Here is a 20156-nt window from a genome sequence, read left to right as displayed (position 1 = left end):
CCCTCCCTCCATATCTACATTTCGGCAGCATCTGCATAGGACTCAACAGAAAGTGGAGACAGGAATTAAAAAAAAAAAATATTCATGAAATATAAGACTTTATTCTCAGGTGGGCTGAAAGACTAATTGGAGTAAATATTAAACCGAAGTAAAATAAACAGTTGTGCAGCCCTGTGCAGGAATCAGTTCATTTCAGCTAGGGATGCAATGAATCACAATCTCACTAATGGTTCATGTTGGTTTTTCCTTTCCCCATTTTTATTTTTTGTCTTTATTTTTTTTGCCAGGGACACACAGAAATCTTCAAGTCTTAATGCCCTTCATCACAACAACATTTAGCTACAACATTATTGCTGCGATACAACATTGCCACTGTTGATCTTATTGTCGATGTCTAGTGATGCACCAAATTCAGCCCACTGTTGAAGTGTTTTCTCAGCAACAAAGTGAAATAAGTACGAGAAACTCCGATTATGCTGGTGGGATAGTTTTTCCCCATCTAACCTCAGAAAACCTCAGAAAAGGGCAGAGACGACTAGATCCGTTCTACCTCCGCTTCAGCTTTTTCCGCTATGACCTGAAAGATGTAAATAATTAACAGAAATGATGTTTTGGTTTGATAGTTCATGTTTGACACTTTTCTTCTTCTCGTATGTTTAAAAGTTTAATTAGTTCTGCTCGGATGCAGATTTCTGCCAGCTCGCTTCGTTTCCAAGTGAGTGTTGATCTCAGCTGCAGATAGCATTGAAAGGAGCTTGTAATGTCTTATATTGAAATACAGAGCCTGTCTGAAACCAGCTAATATTGTTGATAATAACAGAGCATCGGTTTCAGGATCCATTAGCCTGACGGCTTTTAGTTCCCGTTCTGTCTGTCTGTTGTCACATCAGCGCTCTTTCCCATTCTGTGTCATATCCAATCTGTCCTTTGAAATCTTGTTTACACCTTTTTTCCTTCTAAACCCTTTTCTGTCTGTTCCTGAGCTCATTGATCTCCCTTCTCCTACCAGTTTGCTTCTTTTTATGTTCTCTTTTCCTCATGTTTTTTTCTTTACTGTAAGAAATGTTTTTAATTACCATAAGAAATGTTACTTCACCCTTACCTCCTAATCAGCTCCACTGACTGACAAGTAAACAGCTTCATTTTCGCCCCACAGATGTGCGTGTGCGCTGCAGCTTCTTTGACTCACAAGTTTGCCTGGAGCTCAAAACATTTTCATGAGGACTGAGTCATCTTCACAATTCTGTCCAAGTGCAAACTAAACCAAAGCAGCATTGGCACTTTTTTTTTATTAAACTATATCCAATCTAATTTTGCAATAGATTTGAATATAACACTGAAATCTGCTGTTGTAGATGCACCAAAATACACACGATTAATATTCACATGCAGTGCTTCTTTCTTTTTTTTCTCCACGCATACACAATGTACTTAAGTAGTCAAGCGCACAAACATGACACATGGCCACGCGTTAATGACTCAGTCTCAGTTCCATACATGTAAATTTTATTATTTATATCAAGTCAAGAGAACAATATTGACTTTGGCAAAATGAAATGAGAACAGAAAGGAAACAACACTGATTGTTATTATTGGAATTGGCTTTGTTTAATAGGCATCTGTGTGTGTGTCTGCTTTGGAGTGTGTGCTTGCCAGTTTGTGTTTTGTGCTGTGCGCTTATTCTTGTTGTTGTTGTTGTTGTTGTGGTAGTTAATTTAACTGCCTAGTCATAATCATGTTCTTTCCTACTCACGAAGATTTCTTGTCTAAAACAAAAAAATCACACTTTTCATAGTTTGCGTTCGATCCTAGAATCACTCCCCAGAAAACTTTGAAAAACAAACACATGGTGCGACAAGTAACATTATTTTATTTATATACTATATATGTATGTGTTTGTGTGTCTCTCTCTCATAGAGGTTTTTAAGAGTCTTCCAACAGATTTTATAGCGTTTAGTGGCTTCTGCAGCAGTTTGATTCATTTACTGTTTTTTTTTTTTTTTTAACTGCTTCCTCTCTGAGAACATTCGATTTGGATTTACCATGAACCCATGTGGCACAAAGGAGTTTGAAGTCACACAAATGAATTTGAAATTTTAATTCCCATTTAACAGTTTCTGCTTTCTCACCATGCTACACTGCTGAAAATAAGTTGTACTGGTTGTGGCGTAATTAAACATTTCGCTCTGCTTTCACTCTCGGTGGAGCTCAAGGACGCCTCTCACCTTAATTTTTAGGGGTTTTTTTTTTTTCCTTTCTTTTTTACAGCATATCCAGAAAGCACTAAACATTTTTGAAACATGGAGTCTAGTTCACCGGCTCGCCCCCCACCCCGCCCCACGAACATTCATATACACACAGGCACACAAATGCATCCTGTCCCTGATCCATAGATGCATGCACACTTGCGCATCCATTAGCATTATTCATCTGTTTGGTCCATTATCATCTGACATCCAATACTATCTCGTCTTTTACAAATGCACACGCTTACACGTTCCATTGTGCACTCCCGTCTCCATTTTGTAATCCATATCAACTCCATTGTAATTCCAGTGTCTTTCTTTTAATAATGTCTGGGCTCCCCTCGCTGTTTCCAGCCTGTATCGATTGATCATGTCCAATGCACCCAGCTCTGTATTTATACTCCCATAATCCGCAGGCGCAGCGAGCCAAAATCATTGTCCAGACACAGAGGACACATAAAAGTCACATTCAGAAAAGAGCTTCAAAATGGCCGGCTGCGTGAAAGCCAAAACAACAGAGTGGGGCTGTGTCATCCAGACCTTTTCACTGATGCATTTCTGTCACAAGTATTTCTCCAGTATTAACAGTGGTGGTGTTCTTGATCCGGTGTAAAGCCTCATGGTGGTGTGGGAGGTGAGACTCTGGAGAATTGAATGGTTGTGTTAGTGTGATCCACACAGGTCACAACATCTCCTCCTCCTCTGCTGTAACCCTTGTTCTGTTTCCTTACTGCTGTTTTCCCTCATTATTTCCTTAATTTACATCCCCCCATGTCCCTCTCACATATTTTTTTTTTTCCTTTCTTTGTCACTGTCATGATTGTACTTTCTCTTTCCCCGTCGCCTTGAATTTTTAAAGATTTTTTTTATTATTAATTTATTTTTTTGGTCACATTTCTCTGCCATCACTTTCAAGGTTCCTCGGAGAGCCTCTTACAAATCCTGACCTCACTCCTTGGTATACTCCCTCCTCTCAGCTCACAGGGCAAATCAAGAAGCTGCATTAGTGACACTTGAGTCACCTGCTCTCCTCCCTTCCTCTGAACTGGAAGTTTTTCATCTAAAACGGTTTTGCTTTTGTAATCCCTCCTCACCTCTTTGGCCTTCTTAAATCAGCATCTCATTCAAACTGTCCTCGTACAGAACCCTTTATCCCCCTCCACTTTTTGTAATCCGTGCCCCTATACGACGCTTTCCTCCAGTTCTTCCGCGCTCTTTCCATCCTTTCCTTTTTCCCTACTCCTGTCTTTTCCATTATTTGCTTTCCCGGGAGTAATCCCAGTGTTAGAGTTGGAGTTGGTGGCGTTATAAGCATGAATATATCCCCTTTGGAAATCACAGTGACCCCCGAACCCGCCGCTGCTTTCGCACTCGTCGCTCGTGGTCGACGACGCTGTGCTTGCTGTCGAAGCGCACTGCACCAGCATTCCATGCAGCGACTGGCTCCGCCTTGTCCAGATGACGCTTAGCCGCTTGGCATAACTGACAGCGCCGTAGCGCCTGGCGACACTCGCTGCGGCATCAGTCGCTAGCGCGACCGAGGAGCCCATATCGAGCGAGTGCCTCCGTTTGCTAACTGTTCCACAGGCGGGGCTCAGAGGGGAAACGGGGCTCTGATAAGCCTGTGAGGAGTTCCATTTGTCCCTGCCTCTGGGTGCGACTCTCCAGTCCAACAGCTCCGAGTCTCTCAGGGGCGCCGCGAGAGAAAAACTAGCACGATTGGTCAGCTCTCGCTCCAGTCGGGGCCTTGGGCGCTCCCTCTGACGCGACTGACGGGGAAGGGTTGAGGGGGGAGAAGGGGAGTAGTAGAGGGGCGTTCTGTCACTTTCTGAGGTGTACGGTGGCGCCTTGTCCAACTTTCGCTGTCTCACCACCAGTGCCATCTCACTTCCTGCCCCTGTCGTTGTGGAAACCACGCCTCCAGCTGAAAGAAACTGCTCCAGGTTGACTTTAGGTTTCGGCCTGGGCTTAGGAGGCAGTTTTGGAGGCACAGAAGAGGCTGAATCGGCCTCTTTTTCCTTTTCATTGTCCTTCTCTCCTCCTCTCTTAGAAGGCAGACCATTGGGCAGGACCACCATCATCATGTCTCCAGAACCATTGGATTGGTAGCATCCGCTACTGTTTCCTCCTTTGTCCCCACCTCCTACACTCCCCTGACAGCAGGCCCCGCCTCCTGCCTCGGTATTGCTGCTGTGACACATTATATGGTCCCCGTGATTGCAAACGCGGTGGCGAACCATGAGTGCCACAGTAAACACAAGTAAAGTGACAACAACAACGCCGCCAACCAGTATGGTGAGTGTCCCGCCCAGAAAGTGGGCTTGCAGAGAGCGACAGGCAGGGTAAACATCCTTGGTGGAGAAGGTTGTGCAGCCCAGAACCTTTGTCGCAGCTAAAGATGTGATTGTGTCATCAAAAATGGCCAACACGCACAGATTATAGTCCACACCGGAAACCAGGTTCTTCAGCAGGAATCGATCACTGGTTGACGGTAAGATTCTAAAGAGGGAATAAAGGGAAAAGAACATGGGTCAGTTACATAAACATGGACGATGCACAGAAATGCATAGGGTCTGCTGTAATTTGAAACCTGACCTCGATATTCTGACTAATCTGACCGAATTTAAGGAATAAACAGTTGAAGATTGGGAATACAAGCGGAGGAAATGGGCGTAAAGGGAGGGCTAGAAACGGCACCCGAGTAAATACTGCAGTAGGGGAGTGAGGGGAAAATGAGGCTATTGATGGGGAGCGCGCCTAGGGAACATGAAAAGAGAACTCTGTCTGCTCATTTGGAGAGCAGGAGCGTGTCTACGTATGTGGGGATGTATTCGCATCTTTGCGGGAAGCAAACATCACAGCAAAACTCTACACATTTGGTCGTTTTAGGTTTAATTTCTGAATTAAAGTTAAAGTATAGTTGATGTTTGCTTTTCAGCAGAACTTATGAAATTAAGACGTGTATATAATCTGGCTTTGGTCTTTTAGAGTGCAGATGTTTTCCTGTGTGTCTGTAATGAGTGAGAGCTTGCGTGGGATAATAAAGAGAGAAGTGCTTTGAATGTGTCCTCATTTTAAGTGTTCGAGCAGCCGTTATAATATATATATATAACAAATGGGCGAGAGGTGAACAATAGAGGGATGCTGGGGGGGTAAAGACGGTGAATCGAGGGAGCAGACGTTACACAAGTTGCATGTGATTTTTATTTTTTTTCTGTTTGCACCTGGATCTATGTTTGTATTTATGGGATGAGGGAATAAACGTGTGTTTTGATGCCAGTGGGTTTGTGTATGTGACATGCCAGGGTAAAGTGTGTGTGGGAGACTGAAGCGCACCTCAAGTGTCGCTGATGGGTATGACTCTGCCCTCTGCATTTCCAAACCTCTTGTGTGGGCAAGTATGTATTGTAGTTTTGTTTTGCTAACCAGAGTATTTTGTCAGTAGTTCCTTTGTTTTTCCTCTGCATCACGCTGTCCAAGTCCTTTTTTTTTTTCCCTCAATTCGCTTTCACGCTACATCAAAGGGCTTATTTGTATCCTACGTTACTAACCATTTCAGCTCCCCTCAGACCTGAGCTACATCCTATAAATGCCATCTAGGATGACTCAGACATCCAGGGAGCTGCTGCAGAAGTCCCCTAACCTTATTCAGTATGTAATGCCTCCAAAATGGAGACCCAGAGACGGCAGCGGTTTGGTCTTGTTTTTCTTCAGTTTTAAATTGGGGATAATTGGCGCCTGTTATATAATGAAGTTTTTCAAATAAAACCAATCTGATAATTCTCACAGCCGTATTTGTATCGATGTTGGTGTAAAGATGGGATTAGTCGTCTTGAATAATGCAGTGCTAGCTGGGAAATGAGAGGGGCCTTCTTGAGGCAAGCTACAGTCCAGAGCAGTGGATCTGGGTTATGGCAAGTAGGAATATTGATCATTTTCACCATCTCCTCAAGGCTTTAAAAGTTAACAAAACCAAACGTTTTCTACAGATGTCCAGAATATCAACTTTTGCACTCGTATAATTTAAAAGAAAATATTTTTTTCTTCCTCTCTCTCTTTGCGAATAACAATGTTTCAAACAGTTGCACCGTTTTAGCAAATTGCCTGGGGTGATTTGAATAGCAAGGAAATGCTTCCAAACTTCTAATTTTCAGCAGAAGCTCGGTATGAATTTAACAAGAAATTACAACGTACTGTGTGACGCTCCAGGTTCTCAGATAATCTGAGTAGACACATGGGGCATCGTCATTAAAGTCGTCCTCATCCGGCGGTCATTAGGTCGCTATAAAGTCCCTTCTAACACAGTTACAAATCTGCCCGTTAACTCGTGCTGTGCGGTGGAGCAGCTTGGGTTCCAGGTGTATGTTTCCATGGCAAAGGCTCATTATTTGACTCAGCAGTGTAGTAATTATACTAAGAGTACCTCGTCTTCTGATATCCACTCACTAAGCACTCGGGACCAATCAACTTTCCTAGCTTCATTTCCCAGGATATTAGTCATGTCTTATTTTCCGAGAATTGACATAAAATTGCCAACTTTTTCCATAGCAACATCATAAGCACAGCATAAGCTTGAGAGATGCCAATTACAAAAATAAAGCTGTACTTTGATACGCTAAGAAATGTGTATGCTGAAGCTAATTTAATCTTTCTCACAGAACTGTAAAGAAGTGTCAGAGATCTCTGAACTCATGGATATAAACTACAGTGGACAACCTAAACATCAGCAGTAACCAGCACTGACATAAAAAGATGAGAGGTTTTGATTAAGGACTTTTCATATTCCTACAGCAAAAAGACATCCAGAGAGTGAAAGTGAAACAGAGGATTATGACCAAATATCTCAGGGATGGAAGCTCAAAATAAAACCTCTTGTGCAATCAGTCAAGTCAGAGAATTGTGAATAGCTCCTGTGAAGTCCAGTAGTAAAGACAGGGGGTGCTCAATCAGATTTCCAACATGAAATATACAAGAGGCATCGCTCGCTATGCTTCTGTTTCTGAATAAAAAGCCTTGGTCATAGTATAGGCTTATCAAAGCCCCCGAGATTTATCGCAATGGTGTCAGTTCATCCACAGCCTTTATGCGCCTATATATAATTGATAGATCCCACAAGACAGAGCGACTTGACCATCATTGGAGTGATTCATGTACTCCAGTGAGTTGCTGCTTCTGTCTATCACAGGCTAATACCCAAATCTCTTTTCTTACTTTGATTCATATTAGTGCATACTGGTTCAGAGTTAGTGTGTTGCTGGATACTGAATAAGAATGCCTAAATCTTATAAGATGATATTCTAGACCAGCATATTTGCATCTGTCTGGATTAGCCTAACACAACTAAGCTTTCTGGATGAGTCTTTGATTTGGTCCTCCATTGTGACCATGCCTCACACAGTCATGCACACCTTTAGTCGTTTTTCTAATCCTACCTTTCAGACTCCTCCCTTTTTATTCACTCTGTCCTCCATTCTTCCCTCTATATACTCCTGTAAAGCTCTTTATCAGTCCTCCACCGTCAATGCGGCCAACTTATTTTATTATTTTCCTCCATCAGTCTTACATGACCAGATTTCCTCCGTTTGGGTGATCGGGCTCTCTTATCTCCTCATATCCTATGAGCTTTTCATTGCGGTGCAATCACCCATCCCTCTTTTTCCTTAGCCTAAATCTGCAGTGATGCAGTCATCTTTGGTTCAACCTCTTTTACAACTTCACTCTCCTCCTCTGGTCTAATCCTGTGTATCTTCTACCTCATCTGCTTGCCTCAAATCCTTTGGTATTTTCCACCAGGCTCTACCTGATCTCCCAGCCTCTCTTCCTTTTCAGTCACTCCACTACATCTCTATTAGCCACACCAATAACCATGTACCATGATTGAGCATCCAAGGTCACTCTTCCTCCCCTCTCATCTACCCCTATCTCCTCTGCCATCTCCTTTTTAGGTACCACTGCTCCTCCCTCATCCTCTTACTACCTCTTTTCCTTTTCACTACCCACCTCACCATTTGTATCCTATATTTCTTTTCCTCTTCCTCTTGCCCACCACCCCTCTCAGTCGTCTTTCCCACCCCGCCACTGCTTCCTCCCTTATGAGATTGTGAATCACCTCTCTAGTTGTTTTTGCTACACTGGGAGCGACAGAAATAGGCAAGCAAATTCACTAAAATATACATGGAAGACCCAGACACATTCACAAACGCATGCATCTTTGATATGCTGATTCGCTAGCACTCGCTGCATTATTCATTTTTTTACCCGTATTTAGCTATGTGGTGTGAGTACACATGAAATAATATCCGGCTAAAACCTCTGCTTGAGACATTATGTTCATGAATACAAAGTGCATCTCGTGTAACTCGGACTGATCGTCGTGGACTACGAAAATTGATTGATTAAACGGCCGTGGTGTTGTCTGTATTTGCGCCGACTCGATCTTTGTGGGCCGGCTTCTAACATACCAAGAGAGTTTGCTCCATCCCTGTGCTTCTAATTATGGTTAAAGCCTGCAAAGGCGTGCACATCCACAGATGCAGGAAGAAAGTAATCGAGACAAGGGAGTGCTTTGTTCAAGCCGGTGACACAGAAACGAGTAATTATTAGTACCCGTGAGAGTAAGGCGGAGAGGAAAAGAGAGTGATGGAGGGAATAAAGGAGTGGTGGAGCCCAATTTTTTTTTTTTTTCTTTCTTCTCATCCTACTTCCTGTCTTTTCTTGTCATTCTCGCCGCCTCACGTCTTGCTCCTCTCTGTCAGAGTTACCAAGTCTGGTGGTCTGACACCAGACAAGATTGGGCACAGAGAGCAAGAGCCGGAGGAGTGAGTGAGAGAAAGAAAGATGAAGAGGAACAACAAAGCAATTATCTCCTTCTGGCTGACATCTATCCAGCTCTCCTCACCCCCCCCACCCCATGTCACGCCTTTTGTTCGTTCACTCTTTCCTACATACATTTTTAGCCTTGATTCGTCAGACTGTTTATTGCCTTGTTATCTGTCTGTCTCAATTTTGTCTGCTTTCTTCTGTTTTCCGTGATCACCCCACCCTCCCCTGTTCTGCTTTCCTTTACCTGGCTTTTCACTTAACTCTTCCTTATTCGGCCTGATTTTATTTTTCCCCCCTCGATGCCTGATTCGGTTGCTTTCTTTCATTTTGCGACCTTCTCCTTGTCGTCCTCAGTGTTGCTCCCCCTTTCTTCACTTTAACCACCTAGATATTTATAGGAAATTCCCTGTCCATCCTTTGCTACCTGCTTACCCCGTCCTTTTCCTTCATGTGACTCTACAGAATAATATAACGTGACATATGTATTGAGTGCTGACCCTGTTCTCTTCCCCTTCCTTTTGAAGCCTCTGATATGAGCTGACGCATGTATTGACACAGTAGTTTAACACTTAATTAGCTCTTCCCGTGGGGTAAAACTCTTCACTTCATTTTACCTCATCTCCTTTTCGCTTCCCTCCCTGCCCTCTAACCGCTCAGCTGTCCTGGTCCTTGTTTGTTCATTTTGCTTTCCTCTTTTTCCATCTTTGAAGCCGCATGCCTCGGCATGCCCTGCTCCCTGCCACATCTCTTATTACATCCTTATCAATCCCAGCCTCAGCATTTGCACATATCTTCTTGCTTTTATGATTTTTTTTTTTTTTGTGTGTTGTAATATGACAAAGTGAAACCATGTGAAGATTTTGATGGATTTCTGATTGGACCAGTGGGGAAAATCATTTGCACGGCTCAGTGTGTTGTTTGTTTTCTCCTGTTTTTGTTGGCTGAACACACTGTAGTTTAGATTCTTGTCACTTTTGCTAAGCACATTTAGTTTACATGTAATGAAATGTGCTGTATAAATAAAACTGACACATAGTTTAGTGTAGCTATAGTCAGTGCCCTGGGTGAGCATTTATAAATACATCCATAGCACAATTCAGTGTTTTCAAATATTAGTCAGATATGGTGGGTAATTTGCAACAGGAAAAATCTTTAATGCCAACACCTAATTTTCAGGATTTTTTTATTAAAGCCCTCTCCTTTTGTGACTCATTAGCCGTGTTCTCAGCTCGGTTTCTCAGCACGCTCCTTTCCTGCGGCTTTCAACCTCTCGCTCTGTACTTTTTAACAGTGCGGCCTTTTCTTAGACACAACTTTCATTATTCTCATTATTTCTCAAACTCTGCGTGATTTTTCTCTCCAATGTACTCCCATTGCTCTCCCTGTGATCGTTACTGTTCCCATTAAGTCTTGCGCCGAACTTGGCACTTTGAGTGCCCGGCAGAAAGGTCGATCATGTGGTGACTGGGGTGCAATTGTGAAAATTGTCAAAGCCACTCTGCGCTTTCCTGCGCACTTTAAAGACTGTTGTTAAACCTAATGAGAAACTTTTGGCTCAGACATATACAAGTGTCATACAGATGCTCTCTCTGACATACCGTATATAGCAGTGATTCATAACTAATTCCCAACTGCTTGCCAGAGGCTAAAAATAGATGGATTTACACGTAAAAAAATCATGAAGCACAGTGAAACGGCAGATATCTTGTATAATTCTTAGTGAATAATGGATTATACAGAGGTTGGGCTCAGTGAGACTTGTGCTGAACATGGAATCTGTTTCCTGTAAAATGTCTATTTACTACATGTCAGGTAGAGAGGTCATCGTTTGCAATCTCAGCTAATTAAATGCTTCTTTCTGCTTTGTGTTCCTGCATACAGTACATGGAATATGTCAATGTGTTAATTCAGTATCACAGCTGCCATTAAAGTTGACGTGCTTCTGATTAAGACACGACTGAAAAAGCTCCACAAAGCTGTAGTGCCGGCCGATGAGGGGTGACGGCCTTAAACTGTCTATGACTGCATGTTCTTTGTGACTTGCAAGTGCTGACGAAAACGCGCTTTTGAACAGATGGTGCTCCATCGGTTGCTTTAAAGTGCTGGCTCATTAACATGGACTCGTGCTTTCCTGTCCTGCTCTTTGTCCTTCAGGTAGGCCAGTCCCATGTGTGGGCAAAGAAGTCATGGTAATTGCTCACATTTACCGGCAACAAGGAAATCTTTGGCAGTTCTTTCGCTGTGCTTTTCAGAATCTGAGCTTCATGTCACATTGAAGGATCAGTGACCGTGTGGTGCTGTTAAAGTGTAGCAGAGCTCCGGGAAGGAAGCTGGCTTAATGTTGTGAGGGAGCACAGCTCGAAGGAAGCCACATTCATGACATTGTACTTGGTGCTCTCACAAATGCCAGCAGAATTACAAAGCATGCTAAAATGGAGGTCGGTGTTGTCTAACATACGACTGACCTTTTAAAGGATACAGTGCAGTCTGCTGTTCTCTTGTCTGTATACCACCATCTTACGATGCATTTATTTCTTGTCATTTCTCAAAGATTCCTCTTTTCCTGTGTTTCTGTCTTCATTTCTGAATGCCCCTCGTCTCCCCCTCTTCCCATCTTTTGCCCAATTCAGCGAGTGGCTGGTGTTTCCTCCTCCCAAATTCAGCAATAGAATACGAACACAAATCCCAGATAAAAAACCTGAAATCTCACTGACCTGGTCTCACCTTTTGAGTTTCTAAGCCAGACTCTCTTTGGTTGATTCCTTTTTTTCCCCTGACCTGCTAGCTTGTGTGAAACTTTAGTTGGCACTAGCTCATTGATAGCATGATGGGAAGCCATACTGGAAATCCTCGACAGCGTTGTAGTATGCTGCTTTCCTCCTTCTGTCCTGAGAGACTGAGGGTTGTGCCTCCAGACTTTTCTCCTATTTCAACCTGTTTTCCACACTGACCTGTTAAAATGGCCACTACCCTACTCTGAACAAATCACACCACCAGGAAAACAGAGGGGTGTATGTGTCACAATCTGGCAAAACCTCAGATCGCTTACTCTCCTGTGATCCCAGCTGGTCTGTGACTCATTCTTTCATGCTTATCTCTTCTGTTTTCTTTTGTTTCTCTCACAGCTGAGTGTTTAAGAAAAGCATTTTACTGGTGTCAACCTTTTGCCTTAAAGAGCTACGTTTAGGTGCCCAAAGAAGAAGTCTGTATTTTTATAAAACCACCCTTGAGAAAATACACTTAAATTTTGAGTCAAATTTAATCGAGAAACTAATTAACCTGGTATTGTGTTGTTTGATATCTCATAGTTTGTGGAGAGTATCTTCTCTTAACCTTTGTTACTAGAGATAACCAGCTTGCTCCCCTGATCTCAGATTATTATCCACTGAGAAATTAACACTAGTGATCAACAAGGAACTCGAGATGTCAGTGAGCTCATTTTAGGTATTACGAGCGTGTCGTGGGAGTCTAAAGAATCTGCATGTTATTTGTTTTGATGTTGCATTCCTGTTGGACATCTCTTTATCTCCATCCTTTCAACTGCACAACCTCCTTTTCAGCAGAGGAGCACTTTGCTTTCACAAAATTGCCTCGTCTCTATTTCTAAACGTTCCTGCTCCCTTGTCACATTATTCCTGTTTGCTTGTTTTTTTTTTTTTTCTCGCTGTCTTACGTTTCCGTGGGCTCCATTTTCTCCTTTCTCCCTTATTGCATCAGTTCCCCCATCCTCCCCCTTTCTTTCATACCCAGGTGTATATCTGTGTACACGGTCTTTCTATTTCAGTTATGGATTTAAATACCTTCCCTCCCTCTCTCCACCCTCGGTTCCTTTTTTTTGTTTTTGTCTTCCTTTTCCCACGTGGGCCTTCTACGCTCTTGTCCTCCTTACTGTCAGTCTGCTTTCACACAAATCCTGCTTTTATCTCAATCTCACCTCAAGGTGATTTGGGTAGAACCCATCTTCTCAGTCTCTACAGGTCTCAGTCCACATGTCTAAATTCATCCGCTTTCCCCTTCTAACTCTATCCTTCACTCATAGTATTGCTTTTTACCTCCCCATCCACCCTTTTGCAAACAGCCCAGGTTCCTACTATTTTTACTTTGCTCTCAAACTTTCAGATTATAGCTTTTTTTTTCTTCACAATCATATTTCCATCTCTGTTCTCTACAGTCTTTGTCATACGAGTTGCTCTACCCCTTACGATACACTTACAGCTTAATGCCTTCTTTATAATACCTGAGGGAAGCCACATTGAACCCCAGCATTACTGCCAGCTAAAATAAAAACCCCACACAAATAATAGCACAGTGGCAGCCCTTGCTCAGCCAGCCCAGTGTCTTATCCCATCTTCCTCACTGTTTCAGCCACTGTAGCAATAACCCCATGCATAATGTCTCATCAGTCTACGCTCATAAATTCAGAAACAGTAAACTTTGACTGTGTACGGCTGTACATGTAAGCACACCAAGTAGCTAAAAAAAAAGCCACACTGTTTTATATTGAAAGACATTAGTCTCGTCCTTTAGCTTTGTTTAGACTGTTTTCTCTCATGGATTCTTATGCAAGTCCAATATTTTAGAAATGCAAATAAAAAAGATGCGATTTTTCAGGATATTGTTTTTGGTCTTCCTTATGTAGAACTTATCTTGTATAGCCACAGCTACATTAGAGCTGTGGGGGGGAAAAGCGGAATTTTCAAATACTTGCAGATGTTTGTTTTTTAGTTTTACCTCCATGTTTTTCACATCTGTACCCTGTACTTGTATGCCATGGTGTAAATAAGAGCTTTGAATCCTTTAACTACAAATCAACTTTCTAAGTGGTTATTTATCTGCCTCTTAGACTATGATGAGTCATACACTGACATAACTTATGAAAATTAGTGTATTTAGATTACATGTTGCATCACTCTGTTATCGTGCATTTTTAGATGGACACCGTGGCCTCTCGATGTTTATGTTACGCAGCTCGGTTCAGAAACATCCCCCTCCTTCAAATCCTTTTCCACGTTATCCACATATCCTCCCATTCTGCACTCACCCATATGCACTGGCTACTGCCTATTGAGATTAAGTGTCATAGTGATGGAGATAAATTATTAACGGTCTCTCGTCCACTATCCCTTTATTCCGCTCCCCGTTCACTTTTCCCTTAAGCTATCCGCACATCAATATGCAAGATGAACAGTTCGACTACTGAAGTGTCATATTGTAATGGATAAATATTTAAAATGATTAGCATGAAAGAAAAGGGTGGGCATGACCCTGCAAAAATACCTTGTGGAGGAGAAGCTGAGAAAGCAATCATATGGCAAGTGTCTAAGTTTGCCATTAGATAAGCGACAAAAGCTTCTATTATTTGCATTGTGAGTAAAGTTGAACTGACCTGTAAACGAGCGTCTCATCGGCGGTGCAGTTGTACTGTATCTGATACATCCAGACAACGTAAGCTCCAGACAAACGCCCCAAATCCCATCGGACCTGAGCCGATGTCGATGTTACTCCCTGTACTCCAATCATCCTTCCTTCCTCTTCGTCCCCTTCTTCTTCCTCCATGCTTCCTCCATCAGTCCTCTCTCCTTCAGATGCCCTACCGCCGTCACCCTCTTCGTCATCCCCTCCAACTCTTTTCCCATCCTCTGGCTCTCCTCCGCGTCCACCGCCATTGTTAATCCCTCCATTTTTGGCCGTGCTAATATCCGACGAGCCCGGATCGGTCCGTAAAATTCCATTGGTCACGTTCCTGTTCTTGGTGTTAACACTGTTGCTCCCAGCGTTCCCACCTACTCCACCCCGGTGAGGCAGGGGGATTATTTTGAGATCCACAGTGGCAGTTGCTTCACCTGCTGCGTTTATTGCGATACATGTATATGCCCCATCATCACGGGCTACTGTTACCAAGATATCCAAGGTCCCGTTGCTAAAGGAGCTGGTCCGGGATGAGTTTGCGATGATGCGATCATCTGGTGAAACCCAGTGGACTACTGGCTCGGGGTCACCAATGGCACGGCACTTTAGCGTGGCTCGCTGGCCCTCCAGCACCCACAGCTTGTGCGTGTGGCGAGTGATGAGAGGTGGTTCACATGTGAACTCCTCCTCAGGAATTGACCAGAAATATCTGCAAGCACAGAAAAGAGACGGTGAGAGAGGTGGAGGGAGATGGGTGGAGCAGATTAACTTTGCTATTCTCCACAAATCCCAAATGATCAATTAACCAGATAGCATCTTGCAATGAGTCACGCAAGAATCATATGTGGGACAGGAGCTTAAAATGCGAAGACCAACAGCTTCCTTCTATCAAAGCCTATCATGTTAACATCTGCCCGCATACATATTCAAAGTAAGAGACACCAGGATCCTATGATGACAAACTCAAAAATGCTGAAAATGTGAATAATAGCAGACTGATGAGGACAGCAACTCCTTTTCCTCATAAATGCTTCATTTTCAGTGTGGTTTTGACTGCAGAGTTAGACTAGAAATTTAGAAAAGAAGGATGTAGGAAGTAGAGGTAGCTCAGAGTATCTAATTAGGGGCAAAATATCACGCCAGTGTTCTTAAAACTGGCTGCATGGACTACCTGTCCTCATGAGTTTGAGCTTGATCTCATTAAGGTAAGAATTAGGTCATTTTAATTCAAAACATTGTTCAGCCTGTAACTTATTACATTGCTGCCCTATGATAGAGGAAACCTTTACTAGTTACAAGAATCAGAATAATCCGTTGACCAGCTGACGATGATTTACCTTCCAGCAAGGTGAGCAGGAGTGGCACACGTCTCCATGTCATCTCCACGGATGAGGCGCCTTAACCATAGCAGTTCACAATTGCAGTGCAGTGGGTTCCCTCCAAAATTTAGGCTTATGACAGCATTGTATGGGGTAGGACTTATTGCACCTGTCTGAGACCTGAATATAATAAAAGAAAAGCAGTCAGTCCATTCACTTAATGATGCCTTGCTGGACTTGGAGGTTATTTAAATGCAATAGTCATAATTGTCTTTTCTCTCATTTTGAAACGAGTACCTGTAGTGAATACAAAAGGGCCTTAAAACTCATGGAGAATCTGCATTTGGTGCAAAACAAATGTGAACATGGTATCTTCACATTTGAACATACCATGTTCAACCTCTCTGCTATTTGCTCCTGACAGAAATCTGAGCTTTGCATGCATCACAGAGTAAAACTTGTCAGTTATACAGTGTGAACGGCTGGTAGATGAGGCTGTCTTTGCTCACCACAAATTTTTAGCTTTGATTCTCATTCTGACAAATGGTTTGGAGACCACTACTTGTTTTCTGAGACCTCTAATGGGCACCGTTGCACAAGTGTTGCAATTTTCGTTTAACAAATTCTTTTGAAGTTAATTGGACAAAGCTTGATAGACGAGGCTCAGCTGTCTGATTGTGTCACTCTATTTTTTCTGCTTTAATGTACTTTATACTGATCTGCTCCCACAAAGCATTTTACAGTTCACAGCTGTTTTTAGAAAAGGGTTAACTGTGACTGTACGTTGATTTACGTGAACATCAAATCCACCTTTGCGTTATCTGAACACATGGATCAGTGGAAGGGAAGCAATTCGTGGAGTTCATTTATTGTGCAAATGTCTGCAATTGTAAAAAAATTTGTTGTGCCATAACTTATTTTCAAATGTTTCTAAAACCTTAAACTTGATAATTGTTCCCAAGTTTCCATTTTAATACCAAGCTGTTATAAGTAATTTTATATAGCATTTAATGACTGGTGTGATCTGTAGAGGGTATGGGAACATGTGAAACTGCAGAATAAACTGGCTGTGTATAGCATGGCTATGTGAGAAGCTCTATTTAGTACAATCAGACTGAACTTTATGTTAAAATATAAAAGATTTAAGCACTGGATTGCATAAACTATAGAAGAATACAACTTGTTGTGCAAGCATTCAGGTTTCCCTTTTAAATCTGGATGCAGTTACAGGGGAAGTTATGATTAAAGAGATCATTTTAACTTGTTTTTAAAAGGTGGCCTGAGCTGAAATGTCTCTATTACTAATCAAAGCACTGGTCAGTTGTTATGATCTTGCACACTATGGTCTGTCATAGCATGCAACGTAGTCCTTAGACAGGCGAGTTAGAAATCGTGTCAGTGCAACACCTCATACGGTTGATTTGACAAAAATGTCAGTCCCACTGAGTTCCAGTTGACCAAAGCTGTGTCACAGCTGGACTTTGATTTCCACATTAGTTGGAGCACAGCTGACAGCTTTACAATGAGTGCGTACTTCTATTTATAACCGTCATATAACTCGCCATCACTATTTCAAAACTTGAAATATGTTTGAGTCAGCGAAGTGGTGAGAATTTGCGGTGGCACATAAATAGCATAAAAGTAAATGTTGACTAAAGAATTTACCGAATGCCAGCACACCAGCATTGTCTTTCTTCTTTTTCTGTGCCAGAAAGCACCCTGCTAAAAACACACACACCGGTAGCTCTGTGGCGTCTGCAACAGGATATTTCTACTAAGCTACTTCTGAGGGAAACATAAAAGTTGAAGCTTAAGAGCTACCTTGCAAAGAGAGGATCAGGAGGCAGGGTTCGGAGCCTGTTGGAGGTCATATCCAGCCTTGCAAGCTTATACAGCTCTCCAAAGACTCCTTCTGCTATGTGATCTATCAGGTTATGGTCCAGGTTTAGTGTGTGCAGACTGGCCATGTTCTGAATGGACTCCCATGGTACCCTGCAGATATAAAAAAGAACAACAGCTAATGTGAGATTTATTGAATTGGTAAACTTTGTAGTGAGATTGATCATGCAGTGTGAAGATGGAGTAACAGCAGCTCTAAAGACAGATCCACCTCTTGAGACCTCTTTATTAAAGGATGTGATTGTAGCACCGATAGATCCACAGTTCATTTGTTGTTCTCTGGGTAATTTCTTCTTACTCGTCAGAGAACAAATATGCAACGATGAATTAATAGTGACAACAATGGCAGACAACAACAACAACAGATGCTTGTTTTCCTTCTGAATCTTTTGCTCTATCTGGGTTTCCCCAAGTCCCATCTGTGACCCATTGCTGTAGTCATTTAGTATTCCATTAGTGCTGTCATTCCCTGTTTTGGACCAATTAGTGAATCCAAATGAAATGTCTGGAACTAGCAAAATAGGAAAAATACGAAGCATTTATTTTTTGGCGTCAGTCACACCAGCCCTGCTGATTGTAACCTTTTTTTGTGTCCAGGTTCACCGAACTGAACTTTACAATCACCTTGCTGTTGAGTAATAAAGTTCATTGGGTGCAAAGCATGCTTTTCTTTTTGTAGTTGACTAAATAAACGTATTCAGTGATTTTAATCAGTTACGAAAACAATTTGATAAACATTGATGGTTACAGCAGGTGGCCTCCATTTATCTGTACAATAGTTTGATTAGACAACAGGCCTGAAAGAGGAAAGAAGTGCCAGGCATAGTTAATTAGACCATGTTTATGGTTTAGATTATGGTTTTAGAGGTTGGAGAAAGGCCAAAGAGCTGCTTTAGAGGAGACAAATGAAACATCTTAATCAGAACTGACAGCCCAATGCTGCTGAATTTATCAGCACAGAGGGACACTAGGAAGAGAATAGAGGTCTAAAAGAGAATATCATCATTGTTCTGACTTATCATTTAGACCAGAGGAATGGAAAGTAACGCTGAATCCCTATTGTCCTAAATAGACACGAGAAGAATACTGCACCCTGCACTCAGCTGTATAGAGCAGCTATAACAGTGTACACGGTGGCAGTGGAGTCAGCTCAGACCAAGTGAAAGAAAATTAGAACCTCATCAAAATTGACTTTCACTTTTCTTTCCCTTTCTTCTCCTCGTTGCCTCATATGCCAAGTGTTTTCATTGTGCATTTGTGTGTAAATTTTGTGTGCAGGATACACTGACAGAGACGGGCGTGTCAGTGTATGCTGGCTCATGAATTAAATTGAGTTTGACACAAAGGATGTCAAACTCAATTTAGTTCATGGGCCACGTTCAGTCCACTGTATGCAGCCTAAGAAAAACAACAGTATATGGTTCTTTTCCCCTTTAAGTAGTGTAGCACAAGGTGTTTTCCTAAAACTTAAACTTGTAACCATAAACCCATGTGAGATATGTCTTCAAAATGTGCAAAATAAAGTATTCTTGTTAAATACTATCTATTTAAGAATGACCTATTTACAAGGAGGATGAACATCCTGAAATATTGCAAGAAAAATAAGTGCATTTTTAACGCTGTCTCATAGTTTATTTTTCTTAATTCATTGAGTTTACCGTCATATGAACAATTGAGAGATCAGTGGAAAGGCACACAACTTTCACACATACAAGTTTTTGGAGTTTTGGAGTAATTTATTGAGAAACTCTATCAATAACGGACTTCACTGCCGTTTTTAAACGTTGCAAGTCTGGCTCCAGGCCCCATTTTTGATGATTTCTGCTTAAAGAACAATGTCTGTGGCTTGGATGTGCTGTGCACGTGGGTGATACCCAACAAAAGCAAAAACTCACCTCCTGAGGTTATTGTAAGATAAGTCGAGGTCTTCCAGTGTGAGCAAGAAGTCATCGAAAGCCTGCACGGAGACCTTGATCAGCTGGTTGTTGTTGACAATCAGGTGCTGCAGATTGACCAAACCTGCAAGGTCTCTAGGTCCGAGTATTGTCAAGCGATTACCTGGATAAAACAATAAACGGGTAAAAACACGTTTAAGTAGTGTATTTGATTCAAGTCTTGAACACTGAGAATAAAATAACTGCTCACCATCCAGATGCAGAGAGCGTAGACTCTCCAGGTCAGCAAAGGCCATTGGTCTAATAAGGTGGATGGTGTTCCTTGACAGTGTGAGATCAACCAATCCGGTCATGTTGACAAAATCATTTCCGCCCACTTCTGTTATAAAGTTATCGGCCAGTCGCAGCTCAACTGTCCGCCGGTCAACATGCGGTGGGACGAACAGGAGGCCTTTGTCGGCACAGAGCGTGCTCAGTGACTCCGAAAGGTTTCGACACACGCAGTGGAAAGGACAGGCCGAGACCACACCCCACGTCTCCCCTGCTCCAATTAGAGAAGGAAGCAG

General features: G+C 42.3%; 2 protein-coding genes across 6 annotated transcripts in view; one reads left to right on the top strand and one right to left on the bottom strand.

Moving 5' to 3' along the window:
* Positions 1 to 20156, top strand: part of pcxb (pyruvate carboxylase b) — a 294355-nt gene that overhangs the window by 180346 nt on the left and 93853 nt on the right. The window lies entirely within an intron of this gene.
* Positions 1952 to 20141, bottom strand: LOC120721823 (leucine-rich repeat and fibronectin type-III domain-containing protein 4; the record flags this gene model as incomplete). The annotated part of the gene is made up of 7 exons (XM_040012455.1): positions 1952 to 4745; positions 14455 to 14597; positions 14694 to 15186; positions 15815 to 15976; positions 17618 to 17788; positions 19591 to 19753; positions 19841 to 20141. Coding segments are annotated over 7 exons (2751 nt in total), but the record flags the coding sequence as incomplete, so codon positions are not given.

The sequence above is a fragment of the Simochromis diagramma genome, unplaced genomic scaffold (assembly GCF_900408965.1).
Source record: "Simochromis diagramma unplaced genomic scaffold, fSimDia1.1 OVJJ01000604.1, whole genome shotgun sequence".
NCBI lineage: Eukaryota > Metazoa > Chordata > Actinopteri > Cichliformes > Cichlidae > Simochromis > Simochromis diagramma.
This window is presented reverse-complemented; position numbering and strand designations above follow the sequence as displayed.